Source organism: Corvus moneduloides, chromosome 28 (genome assembly GCF_009650955.1).
Source record: "Corvus moneduloides isolate bCorMon1 chromosome 28, bCorMon1.pri, whole genome shotgun sequence".
NCBI lineage: Eukaryota > Metazoa > Chordata > Aves > Passeriformes > Corvidae > Corvus > Corvus moneduloides.
This window is the reverse complement of record NC_045503.1, coordinates 3200234-3226988: the sequence shown is the minus strand read 5'-3', so window position 1 is coordinate 3226988 and position 26755 is coordinate 3200234. Positions and strand designations below refer to the sequence as shown.

The 26755-nt window shown below is 65.2% G+C and overlaps 2 protein-coding genes across 4 annotated transcripts; one reads left to right on the top strand and one right to left on the bottom strand.

Moving 5' to 3' along the window:
* Window positions 1-123: 123 nt before the first annotated feature.
* ARID3A (AT-rich interaction domain 3A) lies at window positions 124-19181 on the bottom strand. 3 transcript variants are annotated; one of them, XM_032092694.1, is made up of 9 exons: window positions 19098-19181; window positions 15703-16647; window positions 14847-15162; window positions 3531-3603; window positions 2222-2405; window positions 1788-2035; window positions 1177-1473; window positions 1012-1098; window positions 124-883 (listed from the first exon to the last, which is right to left on the bottom strand). In XM_032092694.1, the coding sequence occupies exons 2-9, from the start codon at window positions 16125-16127 to the stop codon at window positions 678-680; spliced, it is 1836 nt and encodes a 611-aa protein (XP_031948585.1). In that variant the 5' UTR covers window positions 16128-16647; window positions 19098-19181; the 3' UTR covers window positions 124-677. The 3 variants fall into 3 exon arrangements, with proteins under 3 accessions (XP_031948585.1, XP_031948583.1, XP_031948584.1); XM_032092692.1 differs by having other exon boundaries at window positions 1012-1473; XM_032092693.1 differs by lacking the exon at window positions 19098-19181 and adding an exon at window positions 17887-18106 and having other exon boundaries at window positions 1012-1473.
* A 546-nt stretch (window positions 19182-19727) lies between these two features.
* R3HDM4 (R3H domain containing 4) lies at window positions 19728-26748 on the top strand. The gene is made up of 8 exons (XM_032092705.1): window positions 19728-19909; window positions 22153-22307; window positions 22445-22563; window positions 23065-23188; window positions 23613-23698; window positions 24629-24714; window positions 25013-25068; window positions 25750-26748. Exons 1-8 carry the CDS (start codon window positions 19866-19868, stop codon window positions 25851-25853), a joined length of 774 nt encoding a protein of 257 aa, XP_031948596.1. The 5' UTR covers window positions 19728-19865; the 3' UTR covers window positions 25854-26748.
* The last annotated feature ends 7 nt before the right edge of the window (window positions 26749-26755 follow it).

Genomic DNA, 26755 nt, shown 5'->3' with positions numbered 1-26755 from the left:
TTTTAGAGAATAAAATAGAAGCTATTTACAACAAAACAATCAAAACCAACCTCTTAAAATCCTGCAGAGAGTGGAGTTCCCAAAACAAAGGAGGGAAAAGGATGGAAATGAATAAAATATCTCCCTATTTCCAATTTTTTTTTTTAGCATTTTTGGGTTTTTTTTTTTTCCTTTAGAATTCCGGGGGGGTTTCGCTAGAGCTCGCGTCGGCAGGCGTCCGTGCGTCTGTCTGGAGGTAACACGAGTTAAAAAATAATAATAATTATAATAATAATAATAATAAATGTACAGTGCAAAGTGTGATGTGAGTGAGGTAAACGGTCCCGGAGCGGCGCAGCCGGACAGCCGGCGGCTCCGGCAAAACCCCCCGGGGCTAAAGCTTTTCTGCCTGGAAAAGGAAAATCCAACAACACGAGAACAAGGGCAGAGTCCAGCGAGACCCTGATGAGACCCCGGAGAAACCCTGGCAAGACCTCGGGCGAGACCCTTGGTGAGACTCCAGTGAGACCCTGGCGAGATCTCAGTGAAACCCTGGTGAGATCCCGGTGAAATCCTGTTGAGACCCAGAGAGACCCTGGCAAGACCTCGGGCAAGACCCTGGTGAGACCCCAGAAGGCCCCGGTGGCCCCGTCCCCCCACGGCCGCCGGTGCTGTGAGGGCTGCGAGGCTCTGGGGCGTTAAGGCGAAGCGCTGTTGGAGGTAGAGCTGGGGGGCACGGCCAGGCCGGCCGGGGCGGGGGCCGCGTTCCCACCGCCGCCACCGCCGCTCCCCACCCCGCTGCCGCCGCTGCTTCGGCTGCTGCCGCCGTTGCCTTTGCTGTAGGCAGAGGAGGAGGAGGAGGAAGAGGAGGAGGAAGGGCCGGGTGTCTGAGCGAACAGCACACCTGGGGAGAGAGCGAGGGGCTGAGCCGCGGGGTGCCGTGGCCATGCCATGGAAGGGGGTGAAGGGAGGTGGGAGTGTGACCCGGAGCAGCCCCCACCCAGGGCAGTGGGGCCCGGGGGAGCCCCTCACCTGTGTAGACGATGCCGTTGATCTCCACGGACATGCTGATGCTGTTGGTGCCGTTGCTGCTGGTGGCAGCGGCGTCCGGGCGGTTCTCTGCCGGGGAGAGCCGCGTTACGGAGCCTGCCGGGGCCAGGGGCTCGGCCGGGGCGGGTGGCCGGGGCCGGCACTGACCTGGCGAGCGCGTGCCCTGGCTGTTGATGCGGATGCTCATGGGCAGCTGGGCCGTCATGGCCAGGAGGTTCTGCTGCAGCGCCCGCTGCATCAGCCGCTGCTGCTCGTCCGTCACCAGCGCCAACTTCTTCTCCGGGGGCTCCCCCGACTCCAGCTTCTCCCGCAGCTGCTCCAGCGCAGCGGCCTGGGCGGCCGCCGCCACCTGCACTGCGGCCGCCTGCGCGGCCACCACCGGGTGCCCGGCCAGCGAGACCGGGAGCCGGCTGGGCATGGAGATGGGGATGGGAGAGTCCTCCTCTGCCGGGGGAGCAGGTGTCAGGGATGGGGGCACAGGGGTAGGTTGGTACCACCACCCCAGGGTGTCCCCAGCCCTGGCACAACAGTTTGGTGCCCTGCTGTGCCTCCAAAGGTCAGAGATTGGAATCAGGGTCCCCGGGCCGAGCCCTGGAGCCCAAGCAGGGGAGAGGAGCATCACCCCTCCGCCCACTTCCCCCAGCTCTGCCCCTTATTCCCAGTGCCAGGAGAGGGCTCAGCTTGTGGCCAGACCCTGTGGCAGCTGGACCCCGCAGCAGCCAAACCCTGGAGCACCCAGACCCCACAGCATCTTTTACCTTTCTTGATCTTCTGGCCCGGTGCGATGGCCCCGCCGTTGGTGGCAGATGCCAGCCCCAGCGCCGGCACTGGCAGCTTGGGCGAGGAGAGGAGGCCGTGGGTGCCGCCGGGCGAGTAGGCAAAGAGGGAGCCGCCGAAGCCCTGCCGCCGGCCCTCCCGCCGGTTGCTGTCGATGGCTGCCTGCAGCTCATTGGGGTTGCTCAGCCCGCGCTTCTCACACTCGTAGGGGTACAGGTACTTCATGTACCTGCGGCCGGACGGGACACGGGCGGGGATGGTGAGGGTGACGCAGTGGCTGGGCACCCCTTCCCGTGTGCCACCTCATCGCTCCCCCCATCCCCACCGCTCCCACACAGAGCCCCCGTCCCCTGCACAGGGCAGAGGGACCCCCGAGGGCTCGCCCCTCTCCCCTCCCCTCCGAGCCCCCGCTCACTGGGTGCGCAGGGTGAAGGCCGCGCTGGTGATGGAGGTGGGCAGGCTCAGCCCCTTGGTGATCTCCCGCCACAGCTTCTTGTTGATGACCTCCACCAGACCCCCCTTCTCGGTCACCAGCGTGTACAGCATGTACAGGTCCAGCACCTGCTTGGCCATGATGGGGATCCGGTTCACGGGGGTCCCTGGGGAGCGGCGGGAGGAGAGAGCGGGTCTGGGGTGCTGCTTTCTTACCCGAAGTGGGGGCGCAGCTGCCGAGACCCCTGTGGGGCAGTAGAGGGGCTGGGGGACTCCTGCTCCTCCCTCCCCTTCCACTGTCCCCTTCTTTCCGCCCCCCCCCGGGCCCTCCCGCTGAGATCAGCCCCGAACAAAGGAAACAGAAACTCGCAGTTTCCAGCCACAGCCCTGTCGTGGCCAAGCCGGTTCCTCGGGCTGAGCCGGCACTGGGCAACGCAAGTTATTTATAACGGGGGCGGCACAACCCGGCTGTGGCGGCCTCCCATGAGCCAGGAGGCTCATCCCTCCAGCATGGGGAGGGGGCTGGCAGCACCTGCTCCCTCATGGGGGTCCCTCCCCTCCCAACCCTGTGGTGAGGGGGTGCTCTGGGGGACCCCAAGGGATGAAGGTGGGGTGACCCCAGGGGATGCAGGTGAGGGGACTGCATGGGACACAGGCAGGGGGATGCCAGGGGACACAGGCAGGGGATGGGACACAGCCAGGGGAACCCTGGGGGACCCAGCCAGCAGCCCCAGCCCCCCCCCGCAGGCACACGTGCCTTCCCAGTGCCGTCTGACAAAGGGCCGGAGCCAGCCCTGTGTCAGCACTTCCAGCGCTGTTTTCCACGCGGGAATCAGACCCTCGAGCAGGAGCACGCTTGGCTTTCAGCCCTTCCCACCCCCGGCCCCCCACCGTGGCCTCTCCCCAGGCAGAGAGAGGGTGCAGAGAGGGGCTTTGAACTCTGCAATAACCCAGGGCATGGGCAGAGGGGGTGCACAGCCAGGGGTGTTTCGTTGGTAGTGGGACCCTGTGGGGAGGGGCTGCAGGTCTGGGTGTGGTGGGTGCAGGCAGGGGGGTGAGGGGGGGCCGCAGGCGCTGGATCCAGCCCAGCAGGTTTGACCCTGCTGTGCTGAGGGGTTAAAGATTAACCAGCAGCTCAGCCGGAGCCGTGACCTCGGGGCAGTAATGAGGGGCGAGGAAATGAGCCCCCGGCCCTGGGGGGGATGTGGGGGGTGCAAGGTGGGTGTGGTGGAGCAGGGTGGGACACAGAGTGGACGAGGGGGCACAAGGCGGACACACAGCTGGGGACTCACCTCGCTTCTGCATGAAACTGAAGAGGTCATCCAGGAACTCCTTCCTCCTGGGGTCACCATCCAGCTCGTACAGCTGCAGAAGAGAGAGATGCTCAGAAACCCCCTTAATCCGTGTGTCCCCCCACCTGAGACCCCCGGCTTCCACTGCAGCAGCCCTGTGGCTCACAGAACACCAAATGGCTCGGGGGGCCCCTACATGGGATCAGGGGGTTCCTGTGGCTTGGGCTGACCTACGCCTGAGCTCTGCTGTACCATTCCCTGCCTGCCCTGCTCGGAGCTCAGCTCCGGAATGCCGGTGCTGGGATCACAGCTGGAGTGGCTCCCAGGCTGCCAACACCGTGCTCGGCCCCGGCTCCTCCCGGGAACGCTGATCCCGGTTATTTTTAGCATCCACTGCCTGCTCAGCACAGCAGCGCTTCAGCATGGTCCCTCCTCCACACTCAGGGTGCCACAGAGAGCCACAGCCGGGAGCCGGTGGTGGGAGCCAGTGCCTTGTGTGCCTTGGCATGAGCTCGTGGTGCCTTGGCATGAGCTTGTGTGCCATGGCACTGCAAGGACGTGTCCTGCACCGGGACAGGCAGAGCTGGGCCAGGCTCCGACATGCTGCACCTCAAGCACCACCTCTGCTGGGGCATCTTCAGCCGGGACCCCCCACCCCGGCACATTCCTGCCTGATTTATGGCGCAGGATCTGCCGGTTGGAGCGCCCGGCACGCTGGAGGCACGCACCACACCATGCCGTGCGGCCTCTCCTGAAGCCCAGCACCGTTTCTGCCTGGAGGCTGGTGGATAATCCCCCCCCATCCCGGGAAGGGTGATGGAGCAGGGGCTGTGGGGGCAGGCGTTGCCCAGGGGTGGCCGCCACAGCTCCGCTTCTCTCAATGACAACTCTGAACAACTGCCAGTGGGGCCGGGGGGCTGGGAGGGGCCTATAAATACCCCCCCATAATATGCCAGGCACGCACTGCAGGGCCACTGCTGCCGGTCACTGGGTCACCCATGTGCCCACTCCCTCCATGGCTACGCCCTGCGGCACCAGGACCGTGGGCAGGTGGATGGGTGGGCATCGTCCTGGCTGTACTCGAGGGGCTTGAGCCCCCTCCTCCTGCCACCCCGCAGGGAGGATCCGGATCCCGCAGGGCCGGACTCGCCCGCCGGCACCGATCAAAGGGATCAATGGGGCCGCATGATAAGCAGGGCCATAAACCCCCCCAGTTCCCCTGGGAAACTCAGCAGGCTCGACGAGCCCCTTGCACACCCCCAGGGGAAGGGCAGGAACCACCGGCACCACCAGCACCACCGGCAGAGACCCTCAAAGCCCCCCTCCCACCCCAGCGCCCACAGTGGGACTGTGGTGTGGGGGGAGTGAGCCATGGCACAGAAGCACCACCATAGTTTTTGGGGCTGAGCTGCACCAGCTGCTCGTGCTGGCTGAGGGATGTTGGGCCAGCGCCAATCCAGCCTCCCCCGTTTCCTTGAGTGGCTCTGCACACAGAGAAAGGGCTTCCCCGGCGCCCAATCCTGCGGGGTGCAGAACCATCCTGGGGAAGCGCCAAACATGCTGGTTCATCCACTGCCGAGACCCTCGGGGCTGTGATCCCCGCCCTGGGCTCAGTCCCGAGGGGAATGGACACGTTTAAGAGGATGAAAGAAAATTAACCGTCAGCTGAGGAGAGCGTGGCCGGTCAGGACAGGGGATTAGTGGCCGCAGCAGGCGGCTGCCCCGTGTACCGTCCTTCCACCAGCCCCGGTGGTCCCATGCCAAGCTCAGCTGGCTGTGGCCACTCTCACCCCTGCCCAACTGGGATGAAGCCACGGGGGTCCCCAGGGACGGCAGGCAGAGGGATCCCCGCTCTTGCCCAGTGACCTCACAGCCCTGCCAGCACCCCTGCCACGGCTGCCGGGCAAAGGATGTTGCACAAGCTGCTGCTGGAAGTTACTGGTGAGACTTCGACAGCTTCGCTGCACTTGGCAGCTGCTCACTGACCACTGCAGTGCCAAACTGAGAAAGACGCTCCCCATGGGACCCCCCAAACCCTGGTTTAGCTCTGCCACTGCCAGCAGAACCAACTGCCAGTGACGGGCACCTGCCCAGGGTGCTCATCCGGCAGCACTGTGAGGTGAGGACATGCCCAGCCATAGCCGGGACATGCCTGGTGTGCACTGTGGTGTGTGACAGAGTGGCATTTGCCGAGCTGCCCCAATCCTCCCTTACCACCCCTGTTCCCCCTCGCCCCCGAGCACAGGCAGGACGCGGAAGGGGACAGAGACGAGTGACTCCTCGCAGGATTTCCTTGCATTGACGCCATCGGCAGCCAACGGCAAAGCAGCCGGCGCCCCATGAGCCCCAACGGCAGCGCAGGACAGCTGGGACAGCGGGGCTCAAAATGCAAATTGAGGAACAGAAACGTTCTGGTTTCGGCAGCATGCGAAACCCAGCACGCAGCTGAGCTTGGCACAGGCTGGCGGCTGCTGGCACTGCTGCACTGAAATCAGCAGGTGCTGAGTCTTGTGCCTGCTTGGTGCTGATCCCTGCCCTGCCCGTGCCTGTGCCCTGCCTCCTGCTCTCAGCCCTGGTTTCTGCTCAGCTCAAAGCCGGTTCCTCGCGGCGTCTCGGTGCTCGGTGCAAAGGTACCGGTGAGCAGGAGCTGCAGGCAAGGCCGCCCTGCGCCACTGAGTCAATACATTTATGTTTCGTAATTAGGGAGGTGGAAACAACTTAATCCATAATGCAGCTGCCCCAGGAATATCCTCTTACTGTGGGGTCCCCATGGCAGGGTGCGGTGCCGGGGACGCTGCAGCACAGCCACCCCAGCCTGGCTGGGGAGGGGGCAGGAGATGGCCCCCACCTCCCCGAGAGTTCCCTGGGCTGGGGGGGGGGGATGTGACTCCATGCACCCAGTGCTCCCAGTGCTGACCTACCCCAGGGTGAATGCTCGATGCCAGCAGCACGGCTGGCTCTGGCCACAGTGTCCGGCCCACCTGGCTGCAGCGCAGCCCCCTCGGCCCCGGCCCCCGGCCGGCTGAGGACACGGAGCCAGATGGCCGTTGCCAGCAGATCTATAATTAAGTGGAGGAGGAATTAGGCAGGCGGTGGGCGGGTGGCCCTGACCCCGGCCCAGCGCCCCGGCAGGATGCCGGCCCGGCGTTTGGTGTGGATGACCGGATTAATGTTTCAAACCAGATTACAGGAAAATCCCAACCCGCTGGCTTTCAAAGGGCGGGCGGGAGGCGGCCCCTTGGCAATGCCAGGAATGCGGGAGAGCCCTCGGCACGGGCGCGGTGCGTGCCGGGGGTCCGACCTCCTCCCGAGCTGGGGCAAGAGGGGCAATTACAAGCAGGAGGAGAAGCGCCATTTCACAAGGCTCCGGGAATGCCGGGGGTCATGCTGGTGCCAGGCAAATCTCCCCTTCGGCAGCAGTCCCTTCTCCCTTGTCTGCCCCATGAGGCATCTGTGTCCCTGCATCCCACGTCCGAGTTAAAAACACCTCCCCTTCCCCCCCGCTCGGTTCCGGGTTTTCAGGCCTCGGGGATTAATTTTCAAGTTTCTTTTCCATCGCCAGGAAGTGGCAACACTCTCGGTTTTCCTCCTTCTCTCCGAAACCGGTTTGGGACGTGCACACCGTGACGTGAGCCGGGACTGGGGACAGACCCAAGGGCCACTGCAGCAGGGAGGGGGGCTGGTGGCAGCCTCCACCTTCCAGGAGCTAAACTCCCCCAAATTCCTGTATTTAAGGAAAAAACACAACGCAAGCAGCGGCGGGGAGAGCCCACCCTGTCTCAGCAGGTAGCAGGGCCAGGGGTGACAGGCTGAGGGGCTACTTCTCTCCTTTTCTTTCCTTCCTTCCTCTGGCAGCCCCCGGGGATGCATCCCTTTGTCCCGCGGACAGCCGAGGGGCCACGCCGGGCGGGGGAAGAGCCCGCGCACACTAACGAGTTCTTTAACGAAGAATAAACACATTTATGGCGCGTTTCCCGTCCCACTCCCAGCCCATACACAGCCCCCGGCCTCTGGCATGCCAGGACCCGCAGTGGGGTCGGAGAGGGCACTTATTCAGAAAAAGAAAGTCATTTGTAAAAACCAGAGCGAAGGATTTGGCGAGGGCCCCGGGCTGCGGCGTTTCGGAGGCACTGGGGACGTGGTTTCCCGTAAGGCGATGGCTGACTCAGGGCTGGGGGTGCCCGAGGCAGCAGCCCCTCTCCAAGCACGGCCTCCCCGGCGTGGGGTGCAGGGTTTGCTGGGGCAAATCCCTCCCAGTGAAGGGCAAAGGGAGCGTCCAGCCCCGGAGCAGATTCCTACGCAGATAAAGCACTCGGCTTAGGTACGGGTCACCCCCGGCTGTCCCCATCCCTAATCCCCTGCGAGCCCCCCAGGGCACAGCCCCCCGTGGGAAGGGGCTGCTGGGGACAGGGACGTGTGTGCCCCCTGCCCAAAATCCTCCAACACCTTGCTCGTGGGGGATGTGCTGGCGGGAGCCTCGCCCACATACGGCCAGGGCCGGCGGTGACTCCACTGACCGGCCCGGCGGGATTCCTGCCTGGGCTGGGGGGCCGCTTCCGCGGCGGCAGCTGGGGAGGGGGCCCGGGAGCTTCCCGTCGGCACCATTGTTCACACCAGTTCCCAGCATTGTCCCCTCCGTGGGGGACACGGCCCGACCGCAGGTGCCTCTTTGCACCAGCGCCTCCTGCTCGGGCTGGGGGACCCGGTGGGCAAAGGAGCCATCGGTGCTCTCGTGGTTCAGTGACAAACCCAGTCCCGATCCCCCGCCATCGGCCCGGAAATCTGGGGGCCCCTGAGACCAGCCGGGCTTCCCCCGGTGCCCACCTCCTCCCCACACAGGCTGGGGGAAGGAGTCATGCGGGTGACCCCGGGGGTACGCGGGCGGCGTCACGGCACGGCGGGTGTCCCGGCGGGTGTCCCGGCACGGCGGGTGTCCCCGAGCTGCGGAGGGGACGCTGAAAGGGCGAATTAGTCACCGTTTAACCTCCCTGACCCCCCATTGTCCGTGTGCTGTCGGCCGCCCTCCCCACCGCGGCACGGGCCGCTGTGCCCAGCCAGCCGGCAGCTCCCAGGATCCGTGTCCCTGCCGCGGGCCCGACTGACACCAGCTCCCGGGACGGCTGTGCCGCTGCTGTTTGCTCCCTTCCCGCAGAGGAGGAAGCGATTCCTGCTGCCGTGGCGTTTCCAATGGCAGTTCACTGCTGGGCGGCAGCGTGCCAGGCTCTCGCTGGAATCAAAACTGGTTCCGTGTCTGAACGCGGACGTGTGGCACAGGCTGATGAGGGGTCACGGGACAGGGAGCTGGGGTGCTGGGGCTGCTCCCCTGGCTGGGCCAAGCCGCTGGCTAGATGGGAGCCGGGCCGGCAGCGGTGGCTCTCCCGGCCCTTGCCGTGTGCGTGCTGGTGCATGCCCTTGACACATGCTTGCTATCACACCGGACCTTGTACAAATATTAATCCAGCGGAGTCAGGCGCTGTTGAGAAAGCTCGTCCAAGGAAGGACACCAGGCCAGCACAGCTCCCGCCACCGGGCAGAGCCTGGGGAGGCAGCTGAGTCGGAGCCACGCAGCACGGAGCTGGGAAAACGTGGCCAGCCAACTCAAAACTCTTGGGGCACCTGGTGAGCCCCCAGTTTGGGTCATTCCTCCTGCGTGACTCCCAAGCCTGCTGGGGTGAAGCCCCCGAGGGCTGGAGGGCCAAGACCCTCATTCGGGACCTGACCTGGGTGCGGTGTCAGCAGCGGCAGCAGCGAGGCCGGGAAGCCAAGACGGGGGTTTAAATTCCACCATATGTAAATGATCGTCTTAGAAGGGGATCGCGGTAAGCCCCGGCAGATGAGTCACCGGGGCTTCCACCGCCTGCTGGGATTTGGCTAATTGCAAATCTGTTCCTGAAATGCGAGGTCCTGCACCTCTGCCCTCCGTCCGCACCCAGGGGTCCTGCGGGTGGGGCCAGGGTGCATGGAACCCCTGGGAACACCACTGCGGAGCTGCTGGAGGAGCTGGAAGGGGTCCAGCAGCCGCAGATGGGGTTGACAGGAGCCAGCTGTGGGCTGTCAGCCCCGGGAACCATCACCGCTGAGCTGCTTCAGCACCGCTGAAACCTCATGGCTTCCTCGCACTGAGGGGAGGGGGGTGGTGGTGGTCACTGTGGTGGCACCAGAGTGACAGACCCCATCCCACTGTGGCACCCGAGCAGGTGGCAGTGTGGGACAGCATGTCCCAGGTGCTGGAATCTCCAAAATCAAGCGCTGGTGCCCAAGTTGGAGGCTCCACAGTGGATGTGGGCAGGTGGGGAAACGGAGGCAGGAGGTGAAGCCCTTTGCTGAAGGAGTTTAAGGCTTGTACCTGCCTGGGTGCTCCCACTGCCGCCTGTACCAGGGTGAGACCCTGAGCCAGCTGCTGTGGGGGGACAGGGAAGCCCTTTGCCAAAGGACTGTTGCCACAGAACTGACACGGCCACACCCTCCTCAGGGGTGAGCCCTGGCCTCCAGCAGCCCCAGCCACAGGGTGGATTATCCCGAGCTCCAGCCAGAGCGGGAACCCAGGCCCAGGCAGATTAAGTGACCGATGGGAAGGGTCAGGGAGCAGGTCAGGAGCTGGTCCAGGAGCTCCACCCTGAGCCCCCAGTCTGGCTGCCCCAGGGGCTCGGAGCAGGGGGCCCCCCTGGCCCCAAACCACCCCCAGCCCTGGCCCCGGATTGCAGCACGTCCGGCTGGGCCCTGGGACCAGCTACCATTTCTCCTGTGGTTTGGGCCAGAAATAGGGCGATGGAGCAATGCTGCCCTTGCCCAACGCCGTGGTGGGGGCGGGGGGCTCTGCTGACAAAGGCCCCGCTCCCTGCGCCACTCTTTTCTTTTTTTTTTTTTGCCTTTTAAATAAACCCTGTTAGTTCAGCTGTGCCGAGAGGGGAGGCGGCCGCCACCTCCGCAGCCCTTGAGTCAGCCCGGGGGGCTGGGGCGTGGAGGGAGTGGGACTCTGGGAGGGCCAGGGGTGGGGGGAAATGAGGCTCTGGGGGGGTCAAAGCATGGGGGGAAATGGGGCTTTAGGGGGACACAAGCAGGCTGTGGGGAGCCAGCCCAGCTCCCAAGACAATGGGTGTCAGGAGCACGGTCCAGCTGGGCACCTGGAGCAGGAAGGATGTGTCACCCTGTCCCTCGACCTCGTTAATCATCCTGGGTCTTGCTGGGAGAAATGGCTTCATGGGTGCCGAAATGCCGGGACCAGCACCTGTGAGCACCCAGGCGTCTGGCTGGGGGAGGCACTTGGCGGCTAAGCCGCTCTCGCCGAGAAGTCCCTGACCTCTGGCCAGGGATCTGGTGGGATTACAGCCCCGGGAATGCTCCCTGAGCACTATGAGCCAATTACTGTGCTGGATCCCTGGCTGGGAGCACCCCTTGGCAGGCTGGGCAGTGGTGTGGGGTGAGAGAGGCGATGGCTGAGCATGGGCTGAGGGGAAAGGACGCAGCCCTGTTCCTGGGAGGGGTCCACCGGTGACTCCCCCACTGCTCTCAAAGTCCTGTCCTGCTCAGGTCCCCTCTTGTCTGCGTTATCTGCTGCTGGCCTGGCCAGGCACCACAATCACCTCCCCGGCAGAGCAGCGCCCAACCGGGGGCCCCAGGGCACTCCCCATTATCTGGGAGTCAAACTGCCTCCGGGTGGGGGACGGTGGCCCCCGGCCGTGTGATGACACTCGGGTCCCCCTTCCCTGCGCAGGGGGCCCCTCGCCCTCCCCGGGGGCGGCTCATCCGCTCGGCTGGCTAATGCAATAAAGCTCTAATCAATATTTTAAAGAAAGTAAATGGACCCTCCCGCCCTCGTTAAGAGGCCACGGGGCCCCCGCGCTGGCCCCACGCGCCCAGCTGGCTTTGGGCTTTGAAAAGGAGAATAATCCACAGGAGAAAGGGGTTCAGAGGGGATCCCCCCATGCCTTAATCAGCTCCTGGGGATTCAGAGGAGGTATGGGCTCTCTGCTCCTCCAGACCCTCCTGGAAAATCCCAGCTCCACCAGCCATGTGCGTGGGGCCAGTCTGGGAGGAGGGGGGTCCAGTTTCACCCACCCCCGCAGCCCTTCCGAGGTTGCCGAGTTGCTTTCGGTTTATTTTTCCCCCACCGCTGCACTTTGAAACGCCGTATCTCGGGGTGTGCTGCACCGCACAAGATAAGGGCTGAGGTTTCTGCGCCCATGTGCCACTGGCACGGCTCAGATGTCCCCAAGACAAGAAAACTCTTGCCCTACTAAAGCACCAGCACCCCTCGAAACCCCCCAGCTGGCACAGCCTCCCACCAGCACTGTGGTGACTTCTTAAATCCTTCCTGAAGCAGAAATGGGGGGGTTAAACATCAACCTGAGGCAGCCACAGTGGGACACCCCAAAAGGGAGCACCCAAAATGGAGAACCCCAGAGGGAGCCCGGTGGCTGCTGCAGCCGGGTGAACGCAGGGAGATGGATTCCTCGAGCTCCCGTGACGTGGGACGGGGTACCGGCGTGCAGGGTGCCCATGCCTGAGGGAGCACCGGCAGCACAGGAAACTCCAAAAGGGGCAGAAGCCGGAAACTCCAGCTCCAGGGGCTGCCACCGCACCAGGGGCTCCCACTCCTGGTATTAGTGGGACACAGTAATAGCAATAATGAAACAGAAAGATCAGAGGAGGGATCTTGGGGGGCAGCAGCAGCAGAGCCTCCACAGTACTGGGGTACAGAGCTCAGCAGTTTTACCGCCAGCAGCTCCTTGCTAATGGCAGGAAGCTTGCTGGAATTTTAGCCATTTCCCGTGGGGAGCCTCTTCCCACCCAGAAAATGCCCCCTTTTCCCCCCCTGAGGAGCCACGGTGCCCTCGGCAGCCGCTGCCCCCGAGTCCTGTGTTGTGCTGGGGGCTCCTTTGTTCTGCTGCCCGCGCCGGCAGCGCCCGGGTCAGGCGGAGCTGACCTCTGCCTGTGCAGTAGCCGTCCCTGGGGATGGGGAGGTGCCACGCGCCGGCTCCCTAACCTCCCTCACCTCCATAACTCTTCCTCACGCCCTCCCCTTCCTCCTCCCTTGAACTGGGCCCCCTCCTCCTCTCTCTGGCCCCCCACGGCTCAGCCGAGCACCAGTTCACAGGAATCTGTCCCAGATGGGTCAATAAAACCTGGCAGTGGAGGATGGGGACAGCTCCCGGCTGTGGGGGTTTGGGTGTGGAGACAGGCACAGGGGCTTGGATGACAGCACTGCCCGGTGAGGACGGTGTCCTCGAGAGACCCATGGGCCAAGGATGCTGGCAGCACCACCACAACCGGAGCTGAATCCAAATGGTAGCTGCAGGGACAGCTGGACAGCCAGGGGAAGCATCAGGGGTGGTGGGGGAGCTGGAGTGCTGCCAGTGCTGAGGAGCTCCTTGGCAAAAATAGAAAGGAACCCCAAAAGAGCCTGTCCCTCACAGAGCAGGCACTGGCACAGCCACGCGCAGCACCGCGTCTCTGCTGGCTCACTCACGCAGGGATCCTGCTGTGCTCCAGCACCCTGGAGCTGCCGGGGTTCCCCCTAAGGCGCCTCCGCCCCAGCGAGGAGCGGGGATGGGGTACGGCATCCTCTGCCCCGCGCTGCCCTCGCTGTTTACATTCCTGCTGCTCCTTCCCAGGCCGCGCCAGCTGGGCTGGGATGGAGCCCGGCGGCACGCGCTGGAGGCCGGCCAGGAGGAGCTCCCGGCCAGCACCGGCTGTGCCAGCAACCCCCTGGCCCCAGTCCAGCGGCCGCGATCCAAGCGCGGTCGTGCGGGCTGACGTGCCGGGGAAAGCCTCTCTGGGCCCGGCGCGTTGCCTCCGCTCCTCCGCCCACGGAGGCTTTCCAACCCCCTCTGGCTGCTTCCATGATTCACCACCGTGCCAGGCTCTTCCCGGCGACCCCGGGAAGCGACATGGAGGGAGAGGGGGTGCTCAACCCATTTTGCCAGCACAGCTTGGGGGGCAGGGGAAATGCTGGGACCTGGCAGAGGCTACAGCCTGGACTAGGGCACTGACACACTGACAAACAGGAAGATCAGAGCTGCGGTATTGAAAAGCCTTTTCACAGCTACAAGCTCAGGGCCCTGGCCCCTCGCTCCCCGGCAGCAGGAAGCATGAGAGAGAGAGAAACCACAAGAAGAGAAGGCGTCATGGGTGCAGCGGCACAAGGGATGCGCGGGGCAGGAGCATCCCTCTATCGCGCAGCCAGGTGGAAGCATCCTACTATCCCCACAGCTGGGCAGGAGCACAACACCATCCCCACAGCTGGACAGAAGCATAACACCATCTCCACAGCTGGGCAGGAGCATCCCTCCATCCCCACAGCTGGAGAGGAGCACCACATTGTCCCCACGGCTGGGCAGGAGCATCCCTCCATCCCCGCAGCCAGGCAGTGCCAGGAGGACAGCCACACATTCCATGCTTGCTGGTGCTCCCTCTGCCAGCCCTGTTCTGAGCCTGCCCACATCCAGATGTGCTGGCAGATCCCAGCAGCCCCTTCCCCCATTTCGGAAGGGATGTGACAGCCTCCTGAAGGCGAAGGGGCAGAGGTGGTCGCATCCCTCCTGAAAGGCCACCATGCCCCGGCTGCTCCATCTGGGTCCCATCTGCTGCTGCCGGTCCTGCCCCTTCCCCCAGCCCCAAACTCCGATGTATTTAAGCACACATCAAAGGTGCCGGGCGGTCCCTGGGGAGCCCCGGCTCCAGCACGTTTTCTTCTGTTAGTGAGAGCGGAGCGCAGCCAGCTCTGGCGCCGGGAGAGTGGGAACGTGCTGGCCTTGTTGCCTGGGGAAGGCAATGAAGGGGGCAGCCAGGTGCTTTCACTCTTCAATGGCATTTTGGCAGTGGGCAGGGGGGCAGCTCTGCCCCCCACCAAGCATTTACGGGGCCAGAATTATCCTGCCAGGCATCACCTCTGCAGTGACGGTGACGGGACACAGACAGGTCCCTGCGGAAAATGGCTTGGGGAGGTGGAGAAGAGGAAAACCAAGAATCCTGTCAGATTTTCAAGTTGGGGGCGATTTTTTCATAATTTTCAGCAAGAATCCTCCCAGCTCCCTGCAGCAAACCCCATTGCACTGTCTGCATGTGCTGGAACAACCCGGACACAGGATCCACTCAGAGCCACCCAACCAGGGAGGGGGCAAGACTGAGCCCAGCACTAAAACCCCAGAGAAATCCCACGCATTCCTAATGACAACAGCAGCCGGATCTGAGGAGAACACTGCCGGAGGCGGCACTGCCAGAGGCACCTCCCCACACTCGCGAGGACACACGGAGGCACAGGAGCAGGGAGAGGGATGATACGGCAGGGATACGCATGTCTCAGTGGGCACATACCTGCTTGAACTGCTCCTCGTAGGTCCAGTCGCCGTGGTCAGGTGCCGGTGGCGGGGGCTGCGCGTGGCCCAGGCCTGGGGGCAGCCGCTCCTGTCCCCCTGGCAGCCGTGGTGGCTCCCCCCGGTAGTGCTGGGGCGCTGGGGGCTTGCGGAGCAGCAGGGATCCCACGCCCGCCCGCACCGCCTCTGCTGAGCTGAGCCCTTCCTCTCCCATGTCTTCTTCTTCCTCATAGTCTTCCTCTTCCTCCTCCTCTTCTTCTTCCTCTTCCTCCTCACCCAGGTCCTCTTCGAAGTCATCTTCATCCCATTTGCCCTTTCTGGAACCAGGGGGAGAGGAGAGGTTTGGTTCCATGCTGGTTCCCAAGGTCCATCCCTCTCCCCTCCCCAGCTGTGGGGCTGGGACCACACACCCAGCACACAGCGGAGCCCCGGTACAGCCCATTGGCAGGGGCAGCTCTGCGGGGCCTGGCGGCCCCTGGCATCCCAGGAGCAGCTCTGCCACGGAGCTCTGCCAGATGGCTCCTGGCCGGGCCCTGCCCTGGGAGGATGCATGCTGGAGGCAGCTGAGGGTCCTGCATAATTTAACGCCAGCCCGGCGTCCTCTGTCACAGCCCCACGCAGCTCCTGGGCAGAGATGGGATGTCGTGCCAGCCCAGCACGAGAAATCACGGCCACAGAGCCGAGCCGCTGCTCTCAGCACCTCCTGCTCTGGAATATCCCGGTGGCTCTAACCCACAACCTGCCCCAAGCTGCAGGATCCCCGCAGCCTCCCCAGCACGCTGTGCCCAAACCCACCAGTGCTGTGCCACTTCCCTGCCCTTTCCCCAAACCCATGAGAGCTGCCTGAGTACACTCACAGGTCCTCCTCCTCCTCCTCAGAGCCCATCTCCTGCTGGTACCCGCCATCTTCCTCCTCCTCGCCGCGCTCCTCCTCTTCCTCCTCCTCAGAGGCCTGGCTCTCGTCCGACAGCCCCGGGCTGGGCGAGTGGCTGAGGCCAGCGGCGGCCGCCCGCATGGCAGCCAGGGCGGCCATCTGTGCCCGCTGGATGTGCGCGCTCTCAGGCTCCGCTCCCTCCTCTGCAGGCGCCGGGGCCGGATCCTGCCCACGGCCCCGTGCTGAGGTGCTGACAGGGGGCTGCCCTGGAGGCTGCGAGGGCTGCGCTGGGGGGGACGTGGAGCGCAGCGGCTGCTGCTGCTGCTCCTGCTGCCGCGCTTCCAGTGCCTGCTGCAGCCGCGCACGCTGCTGCCGCTGCAGGTTCTCCATCACCGCCTGCAGCTTCATGGCTCTGCCGGCAGGTGGGGGATCCCCGGGGGGGCGGGGGGCGATGCACCCAGGGGGCAGTGCCCGGGGGGCAGCGCCCGGCAGGCTGCCGCGCTCCAGCGGGGCTGGGGGCCAAAGCTGGGCAGTGCCGGGGGGGGCAGCCCTAGAGGGGGCTGCCAGGGGGGTGGGGGCAGCGCCGTCGGGGTGTTAGGGCAGGATTTGACACTGGGCCAGGAAACGAGGACGCGCCCCTTGACCCCTCTCAGGCTTGGCCCGATGTCTCCTTTGCTTGAGGGCTGCGGCGTGTTGCAGGCTCGGTGCTGCCCGTTGGGATTGGGGTGCTGCCGTTGTTGGGGGGAGTGTCCCAGGCAGGCTCCAAAACTCCTCCTCAGGCTCAGCAGGCAGCAACTGCAGCACGGCACATCACCCCTTCCCTTGCAGACCTGGCACTTTCTGGGGGCGACAGCCTCAGGGTCTCCTGCTCACGGCTGGTGTCCCTAATCCTCAGCCGGGTCGGTGTCCGGCAGGTGTTGGCGCAAACCTGTGGGACAAGTAGAGCAGAGGGTCAGCGGAGCTGTGGGCAGGAGCCGGTGAGCAAGAAGGAGTTAAAGACAGTGCAGGAGCCTCATTAATCTCGAGCTAATGAGATAGGACGGCCGGGCCTGCTGCTGGAGGGGGAAGGGGCCTGCCGGACCCGATAGCCTTGCCCGGCCCTGCAGGCAGCGGATACCGGTGGACCCGCGCCCGCAGATAACAGGCTTTGGAGAGAGACGCCCACCGGGTCCCCCGCAGGGGACAAGGCCATCCCCACCAGGGACACACCACGTGGGGAGCACTGGGCTCATCGTGAAGGCACTGGGGCGTGGGCACCACTGGGGTCTGCACTGCACAGTGGAGGGGCCCCAAAGTGCCCCGGGGCAGATCCCAGGGGATGGGCAGGCAGAGCCTTGAAACCCTGGCAAACAGGCTCTGCCAACCGCCCGCAAAAGCCCCCCTGCTCCCCTTCCCTGGGGGCCGGGGGCCCTCTGAGGCAACGTGAGGCTGTGAGCAGCTCTGCTTTGCCCCACTGGAAAACACCGGAGAGATCAGCACATTACAGCTGGGCCCTACGGAACCCCCACGCCCCAGCACCCTGGTCTGGACCCCCTTAGCACTGAGCTCCCCAAGCCCCGGTGTGGCCAGCAGCCCCTGTGGCCAGCCAGTTCTCAGTTGTGACCTCTCCTGCGCTGAGAGCAGGGAGGGAGCTCACCGCAGCACCGCGGCCGTGCCGTATACGGGCAAACCCCGTTTCAGCTGCCCGGGGGCCCGTGCAGCGCGCACACCGCCAGACCCTCCCGGGGACTGACCCGGGGGCCGGACCCAGGGGCTGCGGGGCCAGGACAGCCGGTGGCGCGCAGGGGCCGGCAGCTACGCCACGATCCCGCGCATTCTGGAAAGAGGAACCTGCTACCAGTGTGGGCCGGGGCCGCGGACGATCGGGCGGGAGCCGCTTCCCCCACGCCTTGCCGCGGCTGCATCCGGCTCCCAGCCCGGCCGCGCTGGGCTCACGCTACGGACGGACACGTCGCCACCGCCACGGCACCTCAGTAGCCACCGCCTCCACCGGAGAGCCAGCAGAGGCGCGGCACAAGTGGGCCAGCACTGCCCGTGCCTCAGTTTCCTCTCCTCTACTCTGATCATCTCCGTCTCGCCCGCACGGAGGGGAGGTCGGAGCAGGGACACTCCCCGCCCCGGAGCAGCCGCTCACCAGCCGTGGCCGCGCTCCTGCCCCGCACCGCACCTGAATCCCGTCCCCTGCGCCATCCACGAGCGAACCGGAGCGAGACCGACCCGGGCACGTGCTCCTCGTTGCCGCTGTGGCTCTGCCTGGCCACGACTCCCCGAGTGACTCGGTGCCAGCACCAGGTGTGGAGCTGCCTCCTCGAGCACCGCGGGCCGTGGCCGCGCCGGAGCCACGCTGCCACTTCTCCGCAGGGAAGCCGGAGTGGTGAGGCCACAGCCAGGGCCCCTTGGCACCCCGGCCCGGCGGCCACGGTGACCTTGAGCCGTGCCCCTTTGTCCCTCCGGCCGCTCGGGGCCACGGGGCCCGGTGCGTCCCTGCCGTGGGGCGGTGACGGGGGTCCCGCGAGGGATTCGGGGCGGCGTCACCCGCGTCCCCGGGGCAGGTGCTCGGGAGCGACAGCGGCTAAAAATAGGCAGCCGGGGGTGTGACGGACGGGCCTTTGTGCCACCGACACCGGGGATGGGCTGGCCGCTGCCGGACACCCCCAGGCGGGCTCCCGACACTGCCGGGAAGGGCTCCGGGGCTGTCGTGGAGGCTGAGTGAGGAAAAGGAGGAGGAGGACAGGGAGGCCGGGCCCAGTGGGTGCCGTTCCCGGGGACGGACGGAGCTGGGGACGCCGCGGGAGGGAGCCCCGGGCGGACAAGAGTCCCGTCCCCGAAACTGAGCCCGGCCCCGCTCCCGGCGGCACGTGGCACCGGCGGCCCTCAGAAGGACCGGGCACGGAGGCGGCGGGGCCCGGATGGGCCCTGGCCCCGCGAACGGGGGGAAACGGGCGCCCCCGACACGGAGAGGCGAGCCCGGATCGGCCCGGCCCGGCTCCTCCGCCGTCCGGACCCCGGGAGACCGCGGGCCTGGGGCGGGGGGGGGGGCACAGGGCGGGGCCACGGGGTTCTGCCCGGCCCGGACAGCAGCGCCCGGGGAGAACGGAGAGTCCAGGCCGGGAACGGCCGCGGAGGAGGAACCCCAGCCCCGCGTGGGGGAGGCGGCCGATAACCGGCCCCGCGGGGGGAGGGGGCGCCGCGCTCCCGCCCAGCACCGGCAGTGGAGGGCCCAGCCCACCTCGGAGAGGCGGCCGGTCCTGGGCTCTGGTCCCCGGTCCCGGCCCCGGTCCCGCCCAGTCCCCGACTCCCGGTCCCGGCCGCGGCCGGGGTCCCGGTCTCGGTGCCGATCCCATCCGCGGGAGCGGTGCGGCGGCGCGTTCCCCTTACCCGGTGCAGGCCGTGCGCCGCGAAGCCGCATAGCAGCCGCGGCCGCCCGGGGTCGGGCTCGGCGGGGCCGGTGCGCGCGGGGCCCGCGGCGCTGCTCTCCCCGCGGGCGGGCGGGCGGCGGGCGGGCGGCGGGACCCGGCCCCGCCCCGCGCGGCCCCGCCCCGCCCCGCCATTGGCCCGCCGCGCCCGGAGCGCCCCGCCCCTCCCCGCCCCGGGCCGCCATTGGCCCGTCGCTCCCGGAGCGCCCCGCCCCTCGCCGCCATTGGGCGGCATGCAAATGTTGCGCGCGGCGGGGCCGCGGGGCCTGGCGGGGGCGCGGCCGCAGCGCCGCCTCGCGGACGGGCGGCGGAACGGCGCCGTGCAGGGCGCGGGCCCCGGTAGTGCCGCGAAGGGGGGGGCGGTTAACCGGGGAGCTTAACGGGGGTTAATGGAGGCTAAAGGGGCTTTAACCGGGGTTACGTGGAGGTTCACGGGGATTAGCGGGGGAGGTAACGGGGGACAACGGGGATTCACGCGGCGTTAATGGGGTCCGGCGGCCGTCGAGTCCCCGTTCCAGGGACTCCGCGGAGCACCCCCCCGTGCCCCACCTCCCGCGAAGCCCGGGGCGGAGCTCCCGTGCCCCCGCCCCTGTGACGTCACTTCCCGCGGGCGGTGCCGGGCCCGATGCCGCCGGTGCGGGCCGGGGGAGGAGGAGGAGGCGGAGGGGAGTCCCGGTCCTGGTTCTGGTCCCCGTCCCGGTCCCGATCCCCATCCCAGTCCTAGCGGGCCATGGTGGTGCTGCGGGGCGGCGCGGGCCCCGAGGAGCCGTTCCCGTGAGTGCGGGCCCGGGGCCGGGCGGGCCGTGGGGCGGTCGGGCCGGGCAGGAGCCCCCCGGGCTGTCAGCGCGGGCGGGGAGCGGCGGCGGCGCCTCCCGGGACAGCCCGTCCCCAGCGCCCCGGCCCCGGGGGCGGTGTCAGAGCGGAGCCCGGGGCCGGGATAATGAGCTTTATAATTAGTGTTTATCCCGTCGAGGTCACGGTGCTCCCGGTCACCGGGGCTGGTGACCCGGACCGGGGTCCCTCGGGGTGCCGGGGGTGGGTTGGAGACCCCCGCTGCTGTACCGGGGACCCGGGACCCTGCGGGACGGAGCTGTCCCTGGCAGCCCCGGCTGTCCCGCGGCGACTTTGCCCTGCAGGTCCCTGCTGCGTTCTGCTGCCAAAGGGTAAATGACAGGAATAGGTCAGAAATCCCCCGGTAGAGAACAAGTTCCTCTTCCAGGCGCGTTCCCTGCCTGGAAATGGGACGTGGAGGAGCAGCATGGATCTGTCTGTGCTCCGGTGTCCCCGGAGCTGCCGGACCCATTGCCCTGGGGTTGCGGTTTGCTGTGGTCGCCCAGGAATGACCTGTCCTGGGGTCCCTTCTCAGCCCGGCCCAGCTGCCTGGGACGGGACCCTGACTCAGAGGGCACGGATGCTTGTCTGACACCGGTCACTCGCTCTGTGGACGTTGGCCCGAGGTCACTGTCCCCTGTGAACCTCCAGGTTGGCACTGGGCGGAGGTGGCAGTGCCAGGGCAGACGTGGCAGTGCCGGGTGCTGGGGCAGCCATAAACAGCTCTGAAGGCTTCAGGGAGAGAGTCGAGTGTGGCTCAGCCTGTTCCCCTCCGAGCCACGGGGGTCAGGGGGCTCCTGGTTGCCCAGGGGTGCTCCCACCCTGCTGGCCCTCGTTTCTGACATCTCTTTCCGGGGCCGTGCTGGTGAGCCATGACGGCTCCAGGGAGTGCCAGGCTCGCAGCTGTGTACTCAAACCCCCGAGCTGGGGCAGTGTAAGGTGACTCCCTCTGTTTATTGAGGTTTTTGTAACCATCTTTGTATCACAACTTGATCCGCCAGCCCTGGCCGCTCGCTCTGGCAGGTTGGGTTACTGCTCCCCACCTGTCCTCTGGGCATTGCCTTGATACCTGAGTCTCTTTTATTCTTTCCAAGCCCACCTTTGCCATGGTTTTCTCTCCAGCTTGGAAGGGGTTGGTTGTTTTTTTACCCCCACCAGCAGCCAAGACTGTATCACTGTCCCCATGCAGGGAAACGGGGAAAAAAAATCAAGGTTTTGGCGAGGGCAAGCAGCTGGCTGTTGGCCCGGGCTGCAATCGGACAGCACAACCTGCTCTGCCCTGTGCCCAGATCAGCTCTGCTGGGGCCTGATTGCGGGACTGGAGCTCCCGTGAGCCCCAGAATGCAGGGAAGAAGGGGACACGTTAGGGACATGGCCCTGTGGATGGGGCAAAGCTGTGGTGCTGCCATGGCAGTGGAAACAGCGGTCACTCTGGGCAGCTCAGCTCCTCATCCTGGATGGACAGTCCTGGGCGTTGTTTTGGGGGTGTTGGTTTTCTCCCCCGCCTTTTGCTGCGCTAAAGGAAACCCACACAACCCTGAGGGGAAACTCCTTTGCAAGTGAAGGCAGTGAAACTTCCTGTCTTTGGTGTTTAGTAAACTTTGAAACCCAAGCTGTTGCGTCGATCACCCAGCAAGCTGCTTGCTCCTTGTGTGCCTTCATTTTCCCGTAAAGTGCCTCAGTTTTATGGTCATTCCTAAGTTGTGCCTGTGACTAAGCAACACCCTGACCGTGGAATTGTTGTGAACAGAAACCAAGTGCCTTTGGGTGCCCTCAGGAGCTGGCAGTGCCGTGGCTGGGGCGGTGTTCCCGCTGCCCTCAATAGGCAGTGGCAGGGCCGCTACCGATCCGATCAGGACGATGGTGAGCGTGAAGTGCAGCAGGGGCCCAGCAGGAACGGATCCATTGGTTTGCTTTGCGTGTGGCGTGGTTAATTACTCAGATTAATTACCCAGGTTAATTACCTGGCCTGTCCAGTGCTGACACACAGCTGCTTTGAGCAGAGCCAGCCCTTGGAGCTGGCGGTGACCCGAGGGGGACAGGCCCCGTGGGAGGATGCGGTGCCGGTTGCAGTAACAGCGGGGCCGATGCTCTGATGCCCGATCTCCCCCCGTCCTCACGCTGCTGCAGCTGCCCCAGGCCCAGGGGTCTCGGGTGGGCTCATCCCTCCTGCCATGTCCCCCCAGGAGGATCGAGGACTGCCTGCCCCCGCTGGAGGACTCCCCGTCCAAGCGGTTCTCGCCGTCCAAAAGGAAGCAGTATTACATCAACAAGGCCATCCGCAACTCCGACCTCATCCCTAGGGCCAAGGGCCGCAAGAGCCTCCAGAGGCTGGAGAACAGTAAGGACCGGGGCAGGGTCTCTTCCCCAGGGCAGGGACAACCTCCCCTGAACTGTGTGGCAAGGGGGGGTGTGCTGGGGGCATGGGGCCTCTCTGGAGGTGTTGCCTCCCCTCTCAGGCTTTGCTTTTCCCCCCAGCTCGCTACCTGATGACACTCCTGGAGCAGGATGACTGTGGGAGCGATGAGGGAGAGCTCACCCACTCAGCCACCCCCAGCATCTTCACCGAGGCCTGTAACAACGAGACCTACATGGAGGTGGGTACAGCCACTCAGTGGGGGGGCCCTGGCACGGCATGGGGTGTTTGTACCTCACTCCTCCATCCCTCTGCCTCCCTGGCCTGAGCTGCTGTGCCCCAGCTTCTGCCTGGTCTGGTGTCAGGCTGGGATCTGTGGGATCTGCTGCTGCCATGTGTGCCGGGGGGTAATGGAGTCCTGGGGTCCCCAGTCCATGAGGTGAGGGAATCTCCAGGCAGATCTTCTCATGGAGAGTTGTGCCCGCAGAGCAGTGGGTTCCTGGTGAGCTGCAGCACTTCCTCTAGCACAAGCCCCTTGCCAAACCCCCATTGCCTCACGCTGGCCCTGTAACCGAGTGTTTTGAAATGTGGCCTCTCCCTGGTGTGGTGCTCGGGGCCATCCCTGGGGACAGGTGGGTGAGGAGAGGGCTCATGGGGTGTGGGGAGGAGCTCTGGGTGGCCGTGCACTGCCAGGTGCTCCCCACAGACCTCTGTAGTGGGGTCTGGTGGCTTCTGTTGTCAGATCTGGAACGACTTCATGAACCGGTCGGGAGAAGAGCAGGAGCGGGTCCTGCTCTACCTGGAGGAGGAGGCCAGGAAGAAGCACAGGAGGAAGCTGCCTGTCAAGAATGAAGACAAGTGGAAAGGTGCTGGGAGGGGACGCTGGGTGGGGACAGCCTCTCCCTTTGCTTCCTTGTGTACATTCTGCGAAGGGTGACCCCGCTGCACCCACTCCCTGCTTGTGGCAGGGCCAGGGGATGCCTGAGCCCACCCTCTGTGTGTGGCAGTGGGGGCATTATGCCTGCAGACCTCCACCATGGACCAGGGAGGGTTTGTGAGAGCCAAACTGGCTGGGGCGATGGGCACAGCAGCCATCCCCCAATGTCCCAGCCCCAAATCTCCGCACCCCCAAACCTCCTGTGCTGGGAAGGGCGTTGCTGTCCTGGCGGTGACTGCGAAGGGGGTGTGGCCAGGGGGGCCTCATGGGGCAGCTGGGGGGACACTGGGTCCTCCTGAAAGGTGGCACTGCGAGCTGTGGAGCTGTGTCTAAATCCCTTCTCCCTTCTCCAGAGCTCCCAGCCTACACACCCCAGGAGTGCTTCCAGCGCATCAGCCGCCGCCTCCGCGCCACCCTGAAGCGGGGCCGGATCCCCATGGTGAGCGGGGGGCCTGGGACAGCAGAGCTGGGGCTGGCAGGGGTCCCTCCACAACCGTGTCCCCAGAGCTGTGCCCTGACCTTGTGCAGGGCAGTGCCAGATTTCAGAGGACCTCCTGGGAACGTGCTCCAGTGCTCGTGGGACCCCATAGTGGTGGCTGGTTTGCAGGCAGACATCCTGCTGCCAGCAGATGGGTTTTCCTGGCTCAGTTCAGATTTTTCTGGCAGTTACAGGGCTTTTTTAGTGGTTGTTTCCCAGTCTCTGTGCAATGAGCAGCAGGTGACAGGTGAATCTGGGCATGTTTGTGCATGGGGACAGCAGTGGAGCCTTTGGGGTCTTCACAGTGGCCCACACAAGGTTATTTGGGGAAACTCCAATGCATTTTGAAAGGGGGTAAAAGTGCACAAACTGCCGAGCAGGAAGGAGAGAGGTGAGTGCAGCCCTGCAGTGCCTGCCCAGACACTTGCTCTCCCAGCCCTGGGGGTGCTGGCTCCCTGCTCCCTCTGCTCTGTGAGGCTCTGTTTGTTTTCCTGGTGCTAATTAGAGCCTCTAAATGCAGCCTGGGCTCCTCCTGCCCACTGGCTTGTTTGTCCTCAAACGAGACGCGTGTGCTGCTCGTCTCTGGGGTCACAGTGCTCTGGAGACCAGCAGAGAACTGAGCTTTGACTGTCGGGAGGCACAAGGCTCCCCTGGCTGCTGTGAACACAAGGGACGGTGCCAGCCCTTGGCACAAACAGTGTGGAGTTGGCAGGAGCTGGATCCTTCCCCGCCTCGGGGGCTGGAGATGGGAGATGAGGTCTCCTCTCCCTGCTGTCTCCCATCCGGATGACTTGCCCAGGGGCTGCTGGCAGTAACTGCTGGGGAATCACTTGTGCCAGGGCTGTGCCCACCACTGCCCCTTCCTCGCTGAGCCTCTGCCTCTCCTCACAGGGGACGCTGGAGGGGCTGGAGGAGGAGCTGCTGGCCTTCTTCTCTGTCACCCCCCACTCCGTTTACACGGCACTGATGGACAACAGGTATGTCTCCATCTCAGGGTCCTGGGCTCTGGGGTTCCCTGTGCCCCAGGCTGCAGAGGGGCTTTGGGAGAAGAAGAGGCCTCTCGGCCTCCCCTCAGCCATGCTTGGACACCGACCTGGCCTGGTCCCCGTGGAGCCCCCGGGGGAGGGATGCACCTGGGGATCCCTGTGCAGGGGCTCGTGGCACTTTGTGCTCCCCATCTGCTCCGTGGGTCCCCGGGAGGACGGAGGGCAGAGCAGCCTGTGGGACACACTGCTCAGAGACACGTTGGCTCTAACCCTGTCCCCTCTCCCTCAGCTTCGAGCGGCTCCTGCTCCACGCGCTCTGCCAGTACATGGATCTCGTCTCTGCCAGTAAGAGCCGTGTGTCAGCTTGTTTTCAGTTTTGATTTTGATTTTGTTTTTGTTTTTCCCCTTCCGTCCATCACTATCTCTCCTCTCCAGCTCAGCCTTTTCCTCCCTTCCTCCTCCCGGTCCCACCTCGCCCTGGAGCTCACAGATAACCCCGCGGTCCCCACCCCCGCCTGCTTCCTCCCCACCGCTGCCAGGAGCTCCCTCAGCAGTCCCGGCCGTGGTTACCAGCGCTGGCTGCAGCCCCACGCCCGGGGATCGGCCGGACCCAGCTCTGATGGGGGATTTGGGTGGTCCAGAGCAAGAATCTGCTCGCGGGGTTCCCTCTCCCGCAGCTGCTTCCTCCTCCCACGGAGCAGCCGTGCTCTCGTAGTTCCCTGGGCATCCTCAGAAGGTTTTGTTGCCAAGACAGGCGAGGCTCCATCCCTCCGGAGGAGGCTCTGCTGCCGAGCGTTTCATTAGGAGCCGCGTGTGGCAAACAGTCTGGGAGCACTAATGATGGGGAGCGAGCCCGTGGTGCCGGCAGGGACTCGGCTGGGGACGGAGGGGACAGAGCACGGGGAAGCCTGCACTCACCGCGAGCCCCAGGGAGGACGGGAGGGCGGTGGCTGGGCTGGGAGCGCCGTGTTGGTGACCTCCGAGGCAGGGAACAGGGGTATGCTGACCGCTCCATCCCACCCACAGGTTCGGACATCGAAGGGAAACGTCAGATGAAAGTGAGCAACAAACACCGCGTGTTCCTGCCCCCCGAGCTGCTGCTCTCAGACTACCTGGGGCAGATGAGCTGATGCCCCGACAGCTGCCCTGCCCCTCCTGTGTCCGCTGCAGCCTCTCCCGGCCCTGCAGCCCTCAGACCCTCGGCCTTTCCCCTGCTCCAGCAGCCGGTGCCCAGCGGGGCAGAGCCAGGGGCTTGTGGCTGTGGCCCCTCGGGATGCTGGGACCGGCTGTGCCCTGCCCAACATTGCTGCGGTTGTGGAGCAGGTGCCTCTCGCCCGCCCCGCTCCCTGTGCAGCCCTCCTGGAACTGTTTGTGTGTCTATTTATAACCCAGGTGTTTTTAAAAATAATCAGGCGGGGCCAGCCCCACTCTGGCGCTGACGCTCGTGGGGTGATCTCGGTCCAGATTTTTCTGCGGTGAAACAGCTCCTGGCGGCTGCTGAGCAATCGCTGAGCTGGCGGAAGAGCCTGGGGGCTGCCGCGTTCTGGCACCCGCAGCCCCGCACCCACGGGGTGTCCAGGGGGGCTCGGCCCCCTTGGGCAGGGCGGGGTGTGGGGAGCTCTGGATGCTCTTGCTGCACACCCTGTGCCCTGCCCGCATGACGGGGCTGTTTTTATTGTAATATAGCTTGTGTTTTTTATCACGTGTGTGTATATTTACATGTGTGTGTGTGCGTGGTGGAGGGGTGCAGCCCCCCTCAGGGCTCTCCCTGCTTGTCCACAGCTGCCATGGGGGCAGATGGGGCACTTCGAGGGTCCCTCTGTGTCCCCCCATGTCCCTGGCATGTGCCAAGGGTTGTTCGTAGGGTGTGCCCTGGGGGGTCTTCACTGGTTGCTCTGTCCCGTGACGACACTGACTGCCATTAACCGTGGGGACCCCCAGACCCAGGGGAGCCCCTCGCGCCTCCTTTGCTGGTGTGACTCGAGTACGGGCATGTTCAGGAACAATAAAGACGGTGCTCCCGTGCTCCGGC

Excerpts from the sequence above, each read along its gene's own strand:
- ARID3A (XM_032092692.1), bottom strand. The coding sequence starts at position 16,127 with ATGAAGCTGCAGGCGGTGATGGAGAACCTGCAGCGGCAGCAGCGTGCG. Across the intron at positions 2,406-3,530 it reads CAGTTTCATGCAGAAGCGAG|GGACCCCCGTGAACCGGATC; the intron begins GTGAGTCCCCAG and ends GCCGCTCCCCAG. Across the intron at positions 1,474-1,787 it reads GGGCCAGAAGATCAAGAAAG|AGGAGGACTCTCCCATCCCC; the intron begins GTAAAAGATGCT and ends CTCCCCCGGCAG.
- R3HDM4 (XM_032092705.1), top strand. The coding sequence starts at position 19,866 with ATGGTGGTGCTGCGGGGCGGCGCGGGCCCCGAGGAGCCGTTCCC. Across the intron at positions 22,308-22,444 it reads CCTCCAGAGGCTGGAGAACA|CTCGCTACCTGATGACACTC; the intron begins GTAAGGACCGGG and ends TTTTCCCCCCAG. Across the intron at positions 23,189-23,612 it reads GAATGAAGACAAGTGGAAAG|AGCTCCCAGCCTACACACCC; the intron begins GTGCTGGGAGGG and ends TCCCTTCTCCAG.